Source organism: Sparus aurata, chromosome 3, assembly GCF_900880675.1.
Source record: "Sparus aurata chromosome 3, fSpaAur1.1, whole genome shotgun sequence".
In the NCBI taxonomy this organism is placed as follows: domain Eukaryota; kingdom Metazoa; phylum Chordata; class Actinopteri; order Spariformes; family Sparidae; genus Sparus; species Sparus aurata.
This window is the reverse complement of record NC_044189.1, coordinates 26074872-26092507: the sequence shown is the minus strand read 5'-3', so window position 1 is coordinate 26092507 and position 17636 is coordinate 26074872. Positions and strand designations below refer to the sequence as shown.

At 43.4% G+C, this 17636-nt stretch overlaps 1 protein-coding gene across 2 annotated transcripts; it reads left to right on the top strand.

Annotated features, from left to right (window-relative positions):
* The first annotated feature begins 561 nt into the window (after positions 1-561).
* On the top strand, positions 562-16757 carry khdrbs1b (KH domain containing, RNA binding, signal transduction associated 1b). 2 transcript variants are annotated; one of them, XM_030412013.1, is made up of 11 exons: positions 562-1037; positions 3122-3243; positions 4413-4529; positions 4911-5057; positions 7535-7665; positions 8439-8673; positions 9130-9197; positions 9594-9652; positions 10230-10418; positions 12551-12619; positions 15220-16757. In XM_030412013.1, exons 1-9 carry the CDS (start codon positions 944-946, stop codon positions 10334-10336), a joined length of 1080 nt encoding a protein of 359 aa, XP_030267873.1. In that variant the 5' UTR covers positions 562-943; the 3' UTR covers positions 10337-10418; positions 12551-12619; positions 15220-16757. The 2 variants fall into 2 exon arrangements, with proteins under 2 accessions (XP_030267873.1, XP_030267875.1); XM_030412015.1 differs by lacking the exons at positions 12551-12619; positions 15220-16757 and adding an exon at positions 11581-11739.
* Positions 16758-17636: the final 879 nt, after the last annotated feature.

The window sequence follows — 17636 nt, the reverse complement described above, 5'->3', positions numbered from 1 at the left end:
CCTTTAATATACAATACTAACCCTTCATGGACTGATTTAAGCCACAACATACTCATTGCTTCCTTGACTGAATAAACTGAATAAACAAACTGACCTTAAAGGACAACACAGTTTAATACTGTTTCACTTTGTTTATATGTGGCGGACCCTGCCACCTTTCTAGCTTCAAACAGACTTCTGAGGGGATCTTATATTCCTCTGAGAGCAGCCATTCAGTTATGGACAAAATTGCATGTTTCTGATTACCTCATTAATATCTTCTTAGTTTGAATTTTTTTCTCCAACACTACACAGTGCACCTTTAACTCCACTCATCACAGTAAAGATAGAGCTGCCTGACACCAGATTACCATATATGGCCGTCAGTCAGTAACGTTACACCTTCAGATATGGCGAATGTTGTCATGAATCTGTGAGTTTCCTTCAGGGTGCAGTGAACCTGAACACCTTCTCCTAGGTGTGGACATTTATATCAGTTTGTCAGCACACAGCGGTCACACCCAACCCAGCGCTGAAAATGTGATGTTGGGATTATCGCTGCTGGGGGGAGGCGCGCATCCACCGAGCACACAGTAGGCGGCGTCAGTCCGGAGAACTACGTCCGTCTGAGCTCACTTCCGCCGGCTTGAGTCGGATCACTATTCTTTAGCGACTCTCACCGCTTTTGTTCTCCCATTTCCAACCAGCCGCCGCTGCTGACGAGACACAGCCAGCAGACTGGGGGGAAACCACAGCGACGCAAAGTAGCGGAGCAGCCCGTCGCAGAAACGCCCGGTAGCCACATGCAAAGCGTCGTCCGCACGGAGGATACGCGGCACTCCGTAGTTACATAACTGGACTACTTCTTTTTCTATCACTGTTGGGGGTTTTCTTTCTCCACGCTTTTTCCATTTTTTGTTGTTGTTGTTGCACCGAAACTGACTCCCGCCTCTCTTAACTCAAAATGGAGAACGACGACAAATACCTCCCCCAGCTTCTGGCGGAGAAGGACAGCCTGGATTCGTCGTTCACGCACGCCATGAAACTTTTAAACGCAGGTAAAGAAGTGTTTCACTGTGTTGTGTTGTGTTGTGTTGTGCAGAATGCGGGGCGGAGGGTTGAGTGTGAAGCGGGGCAGCACACCGGCTCGTGAACGCACCTCGGCCAGCGCACACACCTCCACGCGCTCTGCCCGCCATGTGTTTGCGGACGGGACGTTTGCTGCCCCGTAAGAACGCGGCGCTGACACGAAAGTGCGTTTTGGTTGCTCGGTTGTCGCTGCGTGTGAGCGTTTGCCACATGGAAAATGTGCGGGAGCTGATTATGTTACAGCTAATGACTAATGTCTGAGATTGTAAATAGCCTACGGCGACCTCGGCAGCCCCGGGAGGAGACACACTTTCAGATGTTGTACTGAACGATTTCCGCTTCCTCCTGTGCAGCTGCGACGAGTCAGATATGTCTTTATTTCAATTGTACTTAATTTGAACTTGAAATTGAGTCTCTACGGACAAACAGTTGCTTGTTGTTGCCGTCCTATCAGCCCCCCTGTTGGTTTCTCTCTGTCTGGCAGCCCCGTTACCGAGCAGCGCAGCAGCATTTAAATGTGCGCCAGTATCCGTGACTGGGGGTCACCCCGCTGCTTCAGAGCCGAGAGACGGCCTCACGGCGGCGATGTTCTGCCCCCGCCGTACGTCGGCTGCTACTGAAGTGTCCTTGAGCAAGAGATTGCCCTCCTGCTTTGTCTCCCCGTTCTTTACAGCTAGCTCTCATCAATGTTTTTTTTTTTAAACACGCAATGCAACTTCTTCAGTGGCGCGAGGCTGTGAAATGATGTACCTGAAGGCACCATCAGACAGCCATAAAGTCACACTGTGCACCACAAGTCTGTGCAGTAATGCTACAGGAAATGGAAACCTGCTACACCCCAGCAGACAGCCACTGTATGCAATACACAAACTGAAGTGCTCCTAGTTATGTGATTATCTTTGTTGTCGTCCTCTCCCAGTGGTTGAGTCATTCTCCACCAGCTGCCTCTCCCACTCCCAGGTACCTCTGGTAACCATCAAGCTTTTGTTAATGGGATGCACAAAATCTACACTACATCTCTGAAGTTGAAAGTAAGAATGATCCAGAAAGACAAAAGTGCGGTTTCACATCTGCCGAGGCTTCTCTCCCCCTCCCGGTCTGCAGCTGGTGGACTGTGCTGCAGCTGACATGTTTGCACATCGCGGGCTCAGGAGTTGTCACGGCCAGGAGTGAGGAGGTGGTTTGAGATGGGAGTGCTGTGATGGTGCCGGAGACCAGGTGCTGTGCCCGTGCCATATGGCAGAGGTGACGGGAGGCGAAGGGGAAGCACTGGTGGCAGCTTCTCAAAAATGTGATGCAAAAACTAAGATGTTTTTGAAATTTTGGTCAGGATAAGGGCTACAGCTGATTTATTATTGAATTTGTAGATTAAATCTGGCCAATTAGGAGGCGCTGACATAGTGGATAATGGTCATCATGGAATTCTGAGTCCAAGGTGTTGTCTTTGCATGTCTTATTTTGTCTGAACAGGAATTAAAAACCCCAAAGAAGCAGTGTTTTCAATTACGTTTTTAAAAAGAAAGGAAGAAATGGCAACATATTCCCAGCGATTGTTTTGTGTTTTGCTCGAAAAACGGCTGACTTGATTTATCCAAATGGTTGCCGTTTATTGGATTAATCAGCTGATGGTATCGGCTCAATCGGGGGTGTTGACAGGATCACAGAACGGTTCTAAATAGATCCCATCACACGCCATCATCAAACGGCACCATTGTTTAATCGACATTCAATCACTTTTGGTCAGTCACAAAAACATTCAAGTTGTCTCGGCTGAAACGGGGTAAAATGAGGCTGAGAAGCGAACAGTCTCAGGCGCATAGAACTGAAACTGAGTCAACTGTAAAATCTAGCGTTTGTGTCTAAAAATAGTTAGCCCCATACACTGAGATTGCTTATGACCTGATAATCTCTGCGACGACGCTGACTTGGTGGTGTGCTTGAACGAGTGCACATTAAATCCACCTCATAACCGAGATGTACTACTACTTTGCCTCTCTGCATCCTGTCTGATTGCATCAACACTGCGCCTGAAACGCTGCCTCTCCCCTTCCAGAAATTGATAGACTCCAGAAAGGCGAGACTAAAAAGGAGGCAGAAGCGTACCTGGACCTTTTCACAACAAAGAACATCAAGCTTAAGGAACGAGTGCTCATACCTGTCAAACAGTACCCGAAGGTGAGATTTATTTGCCCTTTTTTTCTTCTCTCTCCTCTTCTTACTCTTCTTGTGTCTCGATCTAATTTATCCCGCAGCTGAGGTTCAATTACACAAAGCCACAGGGTTACTTGGGAGTTTCAAATTACTCTCCTCAACCTTGATCCTTAAGCTCCAGAGTATAATTACAGCAGATACTGGCATATTTTAGAATATCGCTAAAAGGATCAAAATGGTATTGTTATTATGGTGAGGATGGCTTTAAATTGAAGTGGAGGATTGGCTGTTCCTATTCTGTTTGTGTTCATCAAATGTCTTCTTACTTGGCTCGGTCATGTAACCTGAAGTGTATTCACCCACATCTATTCAATCTATATTTGACTCACATGTTAGGCTACGTCGATTTTCAGGATGATGGTTTAAAACGATGGAGAAGGCATGTGAGGGTATAATCCGTTGTGTGAAATTCAGCTACCGTTGCGTAACGCTTCATTTGCATGAAGTTGAATTTATTTGCATCAGTTCAAGTCAAAAAGGTTTATATGACTTTAGTGTAACTTCAAAGACTTGGTTTACTTTTTTTTTCTGACAGAACATACACCCCCCAACCCCAGAAGTTCTAACAACAATAAGATCTATAGATGCTGCCCCACCTCGAGCATCAGATCAATATAATGTGGGAGTCTGGTGTTTAGGATAAGATGGCTCTCTGATCTCCAGAAGGCTTGTTTTAGTTTGCCATACTTAGTCGGAACATCAGTCTACCGTGTCAGAGCCGACAAAGCTAATGAGGGTTTTCACATTATAAAAGCCACTTTTACAAATCCTGGAGGAGCTGCTTCCTGTGGGGGGGCAACTCTTTGCTAAATGTGCCTGGCAGTGACAGCTAATTGCAGGACACATCATATACACATTATAATTACTTTGTTCAAGGATTGAGGAGGTATAGATGGCAGCTTTTGAGCACAAGTTGGTTCTGGATCAGTGCTTGGATGATTATAGTAAATGGTAACTGACGGTGTTACAGCCCCCAAGGGCTCATATCGACCCTCTCTGGTAAATCTACTACTTAAAGCTGCAGTATGTGCAACAAGACCCCTGACGGCGATTGCTGCTTCCCCCTCTTGGCATTAAAACTCGCTCTACTTTGATTGTGCAGCTAATTTTGTTTCGCCTTCTTTTGCTTGTAGTTCAATTTCGTGGGGAAGATTCTTGGACCTCAGGGCAACACGATCAAACGTCTGCAGGAAGAGACTGGAGCCAAGATCTCCGTGCTGGGCAAAGGCTCCATGAGAGACAAAACCAAGGTAATACACACACATCTGGTGTTACACACCTGTGGGAAGGGTACCTGAAGCCATAACACATCTGGCCTGTACTTGAGGGGGATGACAGGCAGTGAGCCCAGATGGCGTCAACTCGCAGGATAGCTTGGTTGAACGTTACCATAAAGTCAAGGGCACCGATGCACTGCACATCTGTTCCAGGAATCTTCAGGATATCCAGCTAAACCGGTTATCCACCAGTTTGATGTAATTATTCATCTATATAAAAGAAGCGAATACCTCACCTCGATGCCCTCTGAGGTGGAGGAAATGCGATTACGGCTTGCATAATTAATTTAATGGTAGCGTCAGACACAGACTGTTTGACTTGCTAACACACCTGTGATGTTGCCCTTGTTCCAGGAGGAGGGGCTGAGGAAAGGTGGCGAGCCAAAGTACGCCCACTTGTCTATGGAGCTGCATGTGTTCATCGAGGTGTTTGCCCCGGTGCCAGAGGCCTACCTGCGCATGGCACACGCCATGGAGGAGGTCAAGAAGTTCCTGTTCCCTGTGAGTATGACTTTGTTTGATTGCGTTTGTCTCGCTGCGGTCCAGTCGGAGCTTGTATATTGACATGTCCATGTGGACTTTACTGTAGCTGCTTCTAACAATCATTTTCTTTGCCATTAATTAACTTGTGATTATGCAATCAATTCTTCACTTAGCCTATAAAATGTCAGCAATATTGACAAACATGCAACACAAGTTAACCTAAATGGCATTGATAAATCATTATTAGATTTGAATGATCTTCTGTCAGTCAGTTAATTGATGAGGTGACAACTCAACCCTACACATTGAATCCACTAATTGTTTATTTAATCTGAATAAATATTTAATCGACAAAGAAATTATTTAGCAAAGTTGTGAAAGATGCTGTTAAAATTTGAAATAGGTGAAGATGATATTTTCCAGTAGTTTCTTTTGTCTAAACAACCTTAACGAATAAGAAATGAATAATTCACTGTCACACCACAGCCAAAGAAAAACACCAGATTGTCAGAGTTAAGAAGCTGAAATTGAGGAATGTTTGGTGTTTTAGCTTTAAAAAGATTACATTTAAAATGAATGTCAATAGTTTCTAATTAAATTTCTGTTGCTTGACTAATTACTTGTTTCATTTGAACCCTAAAACAGAAATCATACACCAGTGCTCAGTATGTTATTATTTTCCACCTTAGGTCGAATTTCAGACTGCAGAACATTTCGAAGTTTCTTGTTTAGTTGTACGTTAAAAACAAGTTTTAAAAATACGTTCTACATAAACCACCAGCAGGTCTGTGTTCTTAAAAAGACTCCATGCCATACCCTACCTTGCACAATCTTGACATCTGTAATCACAGGGGTTATGAGGCTGTTGGCCTAAAAACTGAGTCAGGAAAAGGAGCGGAAGTGTTGGGTTTTAGACTGAGGGGTATGACTCTTGGAAATGGGGAGCGAGTGATGGCGTTCAAGTTACACAAAGCAGCCTGCTTGTGTCAGCAGTGTTCTACCCTCACCTGGCTCACCTGCATATCCCTTCATCACTGAGTCTTTACCTGAATCTTATCCTTCAGGGAGTGAGGAGAATCAGCTTGGAGATGTATAGCTCCCAGACAGATATGTGTTCACCCTGCGCAGCCTACGCTTACTTTATTGGTTTTATGCTGAGAGAGTCTTGAGTGCGGGCCAACCCAGTCTGCCGTCAAGCCCAGACGAGGCCTATAGCTCTTTAACAAAGGCTCCTGCCAAAGCGGGCCTGATGGGTCTAGGAGTTCACAAGGTGCCCACATTTTTTAATTGGTGTGCAGGATGCTATAGAAGATGGACCAGTATGATGTTGGTATTGCTGTTTTATGTAGAACGCTGTTGACTGCAGAGCTGTTGTTACAACTTAAGGCCATAATCTGTCAGGCCTGACTGCCTTCATTTGGAACCAGGCCATATTTTAATAACAGGCTCAGGTTATGAGAAAATGGACGAATGTGATTTGTTGTTGAAATGTTTTATGTATTAGCCGTACTCCTCCTCAGGTATTCCTGAAGGCTTTGGCTCTTTTGTTCTTCCGCATCTCTTTTATATCTCTCTACCTGGAAGTCTACCAATGTACAAGCCAAAGCAGACTCGCATCTGTGTGAAGGATGGCAGAACCTCGAAACTGACGCTTTAGAAGGATATGTTCTATATAGTTTAATGTCTGAAGAGAATTAATCTAAACACCTTGATGGGTAAAGATGAGTCACCTGGCTGGCTTGTTAAATACAGCTGCAGCCACACTATTCCTTGCCTGCCATTCATTTCTAATCAGTCAAATAGCTCACATTTGCTTCTTTAGCTGCAGATAAATTTTAAAAAACTGACACCTTTGCTGCATATTCTTCTATCTGGCTTTTTTTTTGTTCCTTTTCACGATCATTAGAGCTCCATCACTGTTCCAAGTCTGATTTATGAAAATACATTGATTGGGTCACAGTGCAGCCTTTGCGATGGCTCCCAGTAGAAAAGAGGGGGATTGTGTTGCGGGATTTGTGCTGCTCAGACTGGCAGCTGCACTAATCCATCCCTACTTGTTGTTTTTGTTGATAGAATAAGGTAACCGCTGATGCAGTCATACCAGACTTGTCGAGAAGTGCAGGGAGAAGTGGTTTACATTTTGTGCATGACAGAGAGGCACAGGAAGGCACCAAGTGTGGATGGATGCTTTCCAATCTCCCACATCCACGACCCTCCCCCCTCCTCTCTTTAACACTCTGAGTCACTAGCACTGGGACTTTTTCTTCCACTAGCTCTGTTCGCCATTAGGGGGATGCTGTGTTGTGAGCGGCTCTGTAATTGTGTTTCACTCTTTTATTCATTACTCTCTTTCACACCGTCTCCCTTTCTACCTTCTTCTCTGCTTTTTCTTTTAATTATTTTCCCATGTCACGTGCTCTTGTTTCTCACCCTCATCTTTTTATTTTCTTCCTTTGTCTGTGCGTGTGTGTGTGTGTGTGTGTGTGTGTGTGTAGGATATGATGGATGATATCTGCCAAGAGCAGTTCATGGAGATGAGTTACCTGAACGGAGGCCAGGAGCACGGAGCCCGGGGCCGAGGGGGCATGGTCAGGGGCCGCGGAGTCCCTCCTGCTGGAGCTCACAGGTGTGGAGATACATGTGGTGTGCGCACGCACGCACACACAAACACACACACATACACACAGGGTTTCTCATATAACAGCTGCAGGGTCACTGAAGGAGCACAGAGTTACTGTTGTTCATCAGCATCACTCTATCAACGTATCATTGAAAATGCTGAGCCAGACCAGAAGAAACATTATATGTGCTCCTTTTTCTGTAATTGTGCAGTTTTTTTTTTCATTTGCTGATGTGTAATTTGTGGAAAGCAGGCAACATTTTTTGACTGTAAACCTATTGTCAGAAAGGACTGCAGTGACTGAAGGAATATGAAGTCTAAAAATTCCAAACCCTCACTAAATTGTTTATGAATGTGAAGTTCTTTTGATGTAAAGAAAAATCATATAGTGTAAATGTGCTAAAATTTAGCTTTTCTTGTTGACATTTTAGCAAAGATGTGGATGACGAGATCAGTATTACTCGCAGTTCTGTCTGATAAATAATGTAGCTGGAGCTAGAAGGTGGTGAGCTGAGCTTAGAATAAAGATTTAAAACGGGGAGAGCTAACTTGGTTAGAGTGAAAGTAACAAAATCCACCTCTAGCTTTTTTTTTTTTAAAGCATGTTCTTTAAAGAACCAATAAATTACATTTACCTTTGGCAATGGCTGATCTAATAGTTTTTATCCATTTCTAGCCAAGCCTAAGCTAACCAGCTACATTACTTATCAGCTACAGATAAGAAGGTTGTATGGTCCTTCAAGTAGAAGAAGGGAGTATTAATTCTGTTTTTTCTCCAGGGGCAGGGGAATGCCTCCTCGTGGTGCAGCTGCCAGAGGAGGTGTGTCCCGAGGCGGCCCAGCCAGAGGTGGCGCAGTGAGAGGCGCCCCAACAGGCCGCGGAGGACCACCTGCAGCACCCGCTAGGGGAGCCGTGGCACCCCGCGCCAGGCCCCCGGCCGGTGGACCCCCCCAGAGGATGGCACCCCCCCACCAACACACCCCTGCTGCAGCGGCTGAGAGCTATGAGGAATATGTAAGTGCAACTGTTTGTGGGGGGTAGATTTAGTTCATCCATTTAGTTTGTACATGGAAGCCTTCAGCACAATTATTATAGGTTATGTTTAGTGGTATCATTAATCAAAACAGTTAAAGGTCCCTTTAAAATTGAAATTTGCCATGGTAGGAATAAGAAAAGACGTGTGCGGAATAAGTGGGTTGATGAGTGTTCCTTGAGTTGCCAACATGTTTGACGTAGCTACATCTGACCTCTCCCGACACGTCTGCTCTGAACGAGCTCATTCCTGGCTCTCTGTGAGCTTTGATTGGCTCGTCCGTCAACACAGGATAAGTGATTTGGGATGCTCGAGACATGAGGGGAGCGTGTCTGCTTTGGTACAAGTGTAGTACTTTGGGGACACCTTGACATTCATGATTCATGAACAAGCCTCCTCTTAAATCTCACTCTGTTTCTGTTTCCCTCCCTCTCCAGGGCTACGATGAGAGCTACACAGACACGGCCTACGAGTCATACGACAGCTATTACAGTCAGCCGCAGGCGTGAGTGAATCAGATGTCTCTTTGGTTTTCACCTGCTCCTCATAGTACACACACACACACACACACACACACACACACACACACACACACACACACACATATTGCCTAGTTGCTATTTTCACTCAGAAAAGTGATTTGAGAGCAGCAGAATTACTTTTTAGCCACCCTGCACAAACTCAGCACTGATGGTACTCCATGTTTCACAGTTTGGATGGCGGTGTTTTTTAGGAGAACCAGCCGGGACTAAGATGTTCCATGCTAGAGAGCCAAGCTTTGATCTTATTCATGGAAGCCAATTATCATCCCCCTAGACATTACAGTCAGCAGCTATTTGATATCTTTCAAAGATTAAAAGTGATTTTTTTCTTCTTCTCTCTCCCTGTTTTTGACCATCAGAGAGCCAGAATACTATGACTACGGACACGGAGAAACCACAGAGTCATACGAGTCTTACGGTAAGGACAAACTTTATTCCCTGTCAACAAAACATGACCTACATTATATTGTAGAGGCTGCTGAAGCGTAGTTAATATATATACTGTAACTTTATTTCATTTGTAATTTTATTCCTTTAAGACCTGTAGCTAACAGAATTACCTTGCACTATGGTTTGGATTAATCTTTATTGATTGGTTCATTTATTTGTAAAATGTCAAAGCTGCCTACACGGATGGAACACAAATTAAAGTTTTGGGTTACCAGAAAATCTGGCTACTAGATTCCAAACCTGAGACACAGTTGACCTTCAGAATCTTGACCACTAGTGGCACCATGGAGCCATTTTTTTATGAGTGTGTCCCCGTTTTGGATGTATTGGGCGTTTTGTTTCCCTTTTATTCCAACTCATTTGTTAAACCTCGAGGATACACAACATGTTTTGGTGAGAATGTAAATGGACACTATTTACAAGAAAACCACACAGTCCACCTTAATGTCCACAAACCTAATTAGTTTTCTGTTACAAATCTTGTAACAGTTCTAGTTTGAATCCATATTGAATTATAACTATGTTTATTTTTGTGTCCTCTCCAGGCCAGGATGACTGGAATGGGACCCAGCGATCAGTTCAAGGGAAGGCTCCTCCCCCCTCCAGAGGTGCCAAGACGCCTTACCGGGAGCACCCATACCGACAGTACTGAAGCAGACTCACCACCTTTATCGTGTCGCCCTGACTACCGCCTGTCTACCACGGCAGCTCTCGCTTTAAGAAGCTCGACAAAAGTAATTGTCCGTTTTGTCTTTGGTTTGGTCGTTTCCTACACCGGACTTTATACGAGAGAGCAAATTGGGGACTGAAAATCGGACCTGGTTTTTTGAGATTTGACCGCGAACTCCCTCCCCCATCCCTACTTTGTCGCACCACCTAACCAACCAGCCACCAATCCCTCAACCAAAGCGGCTTTTAGATGGGTTAGAGAGGAGACGTTGGCGTCCTATTTTTGTTCTTTTTCATTTGACTTTTTGTTTATTTTGCTGTGTTTTTTTTCTCTGACCCCTCTTACTCCCCTCTGGCTTTTTTGCAATGTTGATCGTTAATTTTTTAACTGTTTGGGAGTAGTCATTTCTAATGGAATTAGTGGCTCATTATCCACTTGTCTTAAGGAATCCATTTTTAATTGTTTATAAATATAAAGAATCTGTTGAGGGTCAGTTGCAGATTCCCATTTAGGCTACATTTCAAAATTCTGTTAATATAGCCCAATAAAAGACCTTTTAAACTTTCAATTATGTAATATAGAAACAAAAAAACAATCTTAAATTAAGTGAAGGTTAAAGAATCAATGTTAATGGAATCAGTACAATTCATTATTGATGATGGTTTGTTTTTAAATAGTTCTAAAACGTTGTCCATTTAGACTTAGGCAGCAATATTTGTCATTGTACTTAGAGTTTTGAAATATAGCCCTAATAGACACTGTTGAGATGGACTGTCCTCATATCCTCAATTTGTTTTACATGTTAAAAATTAATTTTAAGACTGAAGACAAAATGTTTATTTAATGAGAGGACGGCCGAGAGCTGGCCTCCTGTTAATGCTAAAAACAGTTCAGGTCTTCATTTTCTGATCTGATCCTCTATAAACTGCATGCACAAAATACACAAAGAAGGATTGGGACAAAAATCTCCACATGGGTCTTCTCTTTCTATAGAGAAGGGATCCTGCAGCTCAATCCGAACTCTTGTACATATTTTAAAACATCCTAACTGTACTTATTCTGCCACTAGTATCTGTACCCTCTCCATAAAATGCATTATGCTACATGTGTAAGCTTGCCTAAATAGGTTACTAAATCTGTCCAAAAGATGTTTTGCAGCAGTTTGTCAATAAAGCTTAGTTTGTTTTTTATGAAACTTAACTTGCTTTATTTGTTTCCTGTCCTAGTAAAATTCTGAAATGGCTTTTTTAAAACAACCTTCAGCAGTCAGATGTAGGTGTTTTCCTTTGTTTCTCATTCAAAACCGCATTTTAAATCTAAATGAATGTATTGACGTCTGAAGACTTTAACCCTACTAAATGATGTCTTGATTGATTATCAAAAGAGCACAACTTATTCTTTCTCTCTCTTTCTATACTTTTTAAAAAGGACCCAGAGGTAAGACCTCTAAAATAACCTGGATAGCTTCCTAATGTGTATAGAGTTCTAAAGCATTGAATGCCTGGGTATGTATAAGACTTTTTCAATCCTCTTACCTGTGGTCGTAATCGTTAATGAGAATTGCTTTTATAGCATCTGAAAATTAACTGAATTCAAACCACCATTCAGGTCTAGGCTTCATTGTCATGAATGACGCTGGCGCGATGGCTACTTTAGTACAGAGTAATGGCAGTGCAATGGAGAGGATGGTTATAACCTAGAGAACTCCACTGTAAAGGTAACCTAACCCTAAATGTTTAATTTCGTAGTGTGTTTATCCTTTGACATAAACTTGCTGGTAAATGCGTACACTTTCTTAAAATACTATTACAGTCATGGCAACAAAAAGAAACAACTCAAAAGTAAGAAAAACGTAACTTCCAATATCATAGTAGTGAATTTTATGTACCAAAATAACTGTTCTGTGTACTAACAAAATATATTAGGATAGTGTTAATGCAACTCTTGCTAAAATGAACAAAGCCAAATCTATGTCAATATCTTCTGTACAGTTGAGCTGCTGTTACTTTTTTTATTTGCTGTGTAAAGGTTGCTTACTGTAATATTTAAAAGGTTCTGCCTGTACAAAGTTATCCAAAAAAGAAAGCTTGAGTTGCATGAGCATATCTTCTCCTGTAGACGTTGCATGATCTCTGTCTCAAATTTCTCCCAGTGTTTTTAGACGGGGTATTGATTTGGGGTTTGTCCTTCCTCCAGGCACAGCTATCGGTCACTGAGTGCCACGGAGACTGACAGTCTGCTGAAGTGAGACCTTACAAACCTCAGGTTGGTCCGCCGCTGCGCCCATTTCCATTTCAAAGGACCACACCACTGGTTATTGCATGCCTTAGCATTTTGACTTGCAACTTGCATATTTGTTCATTACCGCTATCCATGCAGCAAGTCTTCAAGATTGATTCTTTTACCTTCCGGGCAATCATTAGTGTCCATTCATGTTTGAAAAGAATGAGAACAACTTGATGCCCTCAAACTTTCATGAAATGTGTCGCCTGTCAGAGAAGAAATCCAGCTTCTTTATCTATTTGCATATTTCTGTCAAACATAACACATTGTTTCTGTAGCGAGCAGAGCTCATTTTGGAATCATTAATGGTGCTTTCATGGACACCTGAGAACGCAAGTTTCTTCCCAGGAGTCATCTTCAGAAATGTTTGTACGTGATTCTTGGTAAGAACGCAAACAGTCAGTGAGATGCCACAACCAGCAGCTGGTTAGCTTAGCTTAGCTTTAAGCAAAAATTATGCAGAAATTGGCATGTTAGGACATTTGGTGCCGCCTGAAGTTACACAGTGATAAGGTGGCAGAGCATTTCACCCTTTTACACGACACTGTAGCAGCTGTTATTCTAAGAAAAAAAGTAATGTAATGTTGCTTTAAAGACTAGGAATGGGAAAAGGCTAGCCTGGTTCGGTCTCAAGGTAAAGAAAACCTCTATCTGCACAAAGAAATGCTTGAAAATTAAAATGATCATTTTACAAGTGAGTAACCTGTTTTTTTTATTTTTCCACTTGTTGCCCGGCAACTGGTCACAACCAAAGAAATAGTCTGACACGTATACCTCCTTTTTGAAAAGGCATTTTAAGTGTTGTTTTCACTGTTACTTTTGGACACAGCCATGCTAGCTTCTCCCCTCTGTTTCCAGTCTTTAAGCTAACGGGCACTATGTGGTTCTGGAGAAAAAAAATCAAACACAGAATTTTGAATAGTTACAATATTAATGAGGTAATAATACAACTCAGGGACAAAATAAACAAGCTGTTCTCAGAGGAAAATAAGGTCTCCAGAACACTGTTTGAAGCTAGAGGGGTGGCAGGGTCCGCCACATATAAACAAAGTAAAACAGTATGAAAAACGAAGAAACTTTAGTTTGTTTTGGTATAAAAAAAAAAAAAAATCTGTCAATATAAATCTTTCCCTTTTTTATTTAAAATGTCTTTCCCAAGTCTTCATAGCCCATCTTAAAAAGGTACTAATTGGATTCTAGCTGTAGCTTTATTTGCCATATACAAGTACATATTTGTCCTTTTTTCTTCTCAATGATACCTCACTGTTGTAAAGCTTTTTAGCAGCTGAAACCACCAGTTTAGTCCCGTCCTGCAACACAAGGTTTAAAGACACTGACAAACTGATGGATTAGCCCTCCGTAGCTGTGATGTAAAGTCTGCGCAATTTGAAGTTAATGGTCTAAAACGTTCGGGACCGCTGGTATGGTCCTTTTCAACTTCTCCCATTTTCCCCCCAAAAAACCATTGTGTAAGAAACTTTGCTACAGATGCCTGTGGGTATTTCAGCAGCAGCATGTTCATGATATTCACAGCATTTCAAAGGTTGGTTGATTCTGATGATTGCCCAGCTCCTGTAAGTCGTCCGGCTTTTGACAGTGCCTGTGAATCGGTGTGTGGCCTCGCCAGCCTTCAGTGAGTCTGACTGAGGGAGAGGGCATCGCTGTTGTCAGTGTGGTCTCGGGGAAAGTGACTAATGAGGATCTGTAGCTCAAGGCTGTCTGACAGAAGGAAAACAGAAGCGGGAGGACAAAAGGTGACTCCCGAAATGGAACCAGCAGGAGGAGAGAGGTGTCAGAGGGATTTCACATAATGTCCTCTCGCTGCCTTGAAGGCTGGAGAAAGTTAAATGAAGGCTCGCAAAAGTAATGCTTTGTTGTCAGACTGTGAGAAACGGAACTGTCGGTGGCTTCTCAGTGGAGGGAAGCTGGATAACGAACCATTTAAGAGCATTTTTTGAGACACGTTTTCGATGGAAAGGTCACTCGCTTGTTTGAAGAATGTGTTCAACAAGACCGCCGCCAGTTTTTAGGCATGTTGGGAAATAAAACCCTGTTTGTTTCTTTGTGTTGAAAAGGCACAACAGCTGGTCAGAAGCTCTGAGCAAAATCAAAGTATTAAGTAATGAAAACATATTATTCTTATAAAGTACTCTTTATTGAAATCCTGTGTTAATGATTAATACAAGTGACACGTCGGGTCCGTCTTAGGCTTGATGCTGCTGCAGAACACTCAAAAACTTGAGACCTGTGACCACATTAGCTGTTGAGTGAAAAATTAATGCACTAATCCAAAGTTAACAGTCTGCCAGTAATTATGTCTTACTTAGCAAAATGTTGCTTAGCTACTGCTGAAGAGCTGCGCTGTTTGGCAGGAAAATGACCTCTTAATTATTACAGCCACTGCTGAGAAATTAAATTAATAAAGTGGCCTCTTTTTTTCTTTTTTTTTTTTTTCTTTTTGCCAACCACTACATCTTATCAGTCATTAAATCACTGAAGCGGAGGAGGATTTATGACTTAAGGAACCAGCGATGTGTGATAACATGCCGGCTCATCCCGATGTGCTTTTGTCTCCTCCGCAGTGAAGCCGTGCACGGGAGCAGCTCAGCATGAAGGAGGTGGTCAGACGGAGCTCTACGGGGGGTGGGGTTACCCCCGTTGAAAGGAGCTGGCCCAGGGCCCAGTTCTGTTCCTGGCAAGGGGAAGGGGGTTGTGCTGGCCGGCTGCCAGGTGACCCACAGGAGCCAGCTGATGTAGAGCGGGGGGACAGGAGCTGGCTCCGACTCCCACTGGAACAGGACTCAGACTGCAGCTGGTCAGCCAAGGCACTCAGCTCGCTGGAACTCCAAAGACTGAACGACTAATTTTTCTGTGGACTATTTATAATTTACTTTTTTTTTTTTTTACTATTTCTCCATTTCATGTCAATATTGAATTACTGTGCATTATCCTCGTGTAATTATTTTCTATCATTGAATACGCCCACTTAAAGCCTCCTCTGATTGCGCGCTGCTGTACACAGACATTCATGGACCACCCCCTCTCCCAAGAAATGTAATTGTTACAGCCTAATTTGCCATAAAATGAGCACTCCTTTTTATAGTAGGCTGTGAAATTGTTTTAAATTTCTATTAACCCTTGAATAAGACAAGAAAAGAGCTCTTTCTGCAAGGCAAGCTGTATTCTCCAATCCAAGGGGGTCGGTGTCACATCTGCGTTTCAAGTCTTTGAATATTGTTATTTTATAGATATATATATTTTTTTTACATTCTGTCTGCGTGTTGTTAAGTTTCCACACCTTATTGCCGCCTGAAATAAGACTCAGCGGCGCAGAGTTGGAGATGCGTGGATCTCTTATCTCACCGCGACCGAGATCACCGCGCCTTGGCATCACACGGCCCCGTGCAGCCCGAGGATATCGAATGCTAATGCAGCCGCCTGTTTGCATGTACTCTCATGTATCCTCCCTGCAAATGTGCAACACTTTCATAACCGAAGCTGTCCCGTTCTCGCACGTTCAGCATCCAAGTATGATAATTCGGCGAGATGGACCCATGAGGAGAGCCGCATGTGAGAAAGGGACAGAGGGTGAAGACAGACATTACTAACTCGCCTCCATCTATCCATCCATCATGCCTCTGTTGATTTGATTCCCCTCCACGCCATTTTTTGCCATTATCGCTGATGATATTACGGCTGCCTGTGGTGCCGAGTTGCATTTAGAGGTCAAAACTGTACTTTCCTGTATTAAAAACACATTTCTCTGTCCCGAGCCGCTGGTCTGAGGCAGCGTTAGCCAAGTCAGAGGCTCCATTTAGTTTATTGAAAGAGCTAGCAGCTTAGAGGATAGAACATTAGATATTAGGATAGAAACCATCATTTGAGATGAAATGTCAGCGGGCCAAATCCAAAACAGATAATTTTTCAGTCTTTATGTGCTATTATGTCTAAAATAATGATTTCTGTGTCTCCTATAATCTGATTAAAGATAAGTGATGGTGCGGAAGCCGTCTCCTCTGTTTGAATCGATGAGCTGTCAGGAGTTTGAGGCTGGGGAAAAAGGGAGTAAATTGTTACTGTGCAATGATCAATAAAAGAAGACTTGAATATGTGCAAGCCATGTATCAGTCATCTGTGATGCTTCCTCTCAGCTGCAGCACGGGCTGCTGTTTTCTGTCCACCTCCATGTAGTTAGCTGGCATTGTGCGTTCATGTAATGCTACGTGGGAGAATAGATGGAATAAGGTGAGAGACGGGAGGCCAGGCTGTCTATTCTTTCCGGGGCTGGGGGTACAGTGTGTGGAGGAGGATGTGTTGGAGCGTGTGCGGAGATGCTGTGGGCAGAAACGGAGGACAGCTGGATCGCATCTTCCGGTCGAGGCGGATTCACACCATCAGAGGAACATCGCAGGCTGATGTCTGCGAAGACGGTGACAATTGGCCACCCCCAGACGCACATCATCAGGAGAGGAGGTTGCCCGGGTGACTTGTGGCGCTTCGAGTGGGCTGGGATGACCCCCTGACCCAGAGGAACGCTTTGTAAATGCATAGGATGGCTACCACATATAGCCATCTACCGCCGTATAGATGGCAAAGAACCCTCAAAAGATGGGCCTCGGTGAATGGAGATCACTGAACTGTGTTGGCAGTTCATTAAAAAGTGAAACTTTTAGAATCAAAGGGTACAGCAGAGATTCATTCATTCCACGTTTCTTATTCTTTATCACAACCCATAAAAAGACCCAGTCAACAAGAACATGTATGCAGCGTAGAGCTCCACTGAGCCAAGCGGCTAAACTGGCTGACAGGTTCCTTCATTACCTTGAAAAAGAGCTCTGCAGTTTATTTTGAGTCAGTCAAACACGTCACCCTGCTGAGGGGAGTTCTGTCCTATTAAACCTTGAAACCTAACGTTAACATGGATTGATGTGTAGATGGTTCAAACCTGCCAAATGTTTTGAATTTCGGTCCAGCAGATCGCCCCTGCCAGCAGCCGTGG

Coding starts and splice junctions, on each gene's coding strand:
- khdrbs1b (XM_030412013.1), top strand. CDS start 944: ATGGAGAACGACGACAAATACCTCCCCCAGCTTCTGGCGGAGAAGGAC. Junction 3,244..4,412: donor CTGTCAAACAGTACCCGAAG/GTGAGATTTATT, acceptor TTTTGCTTGTAG/TTCAATTTCGTGGGGAAGAT. Junction 5,058..7,534: donor TCAAGAAGTTCCTGTTCCCT/GTGAGTATGACT, acceptor GTGTGTGTGTAG/GATATGATGGATGATATCTG.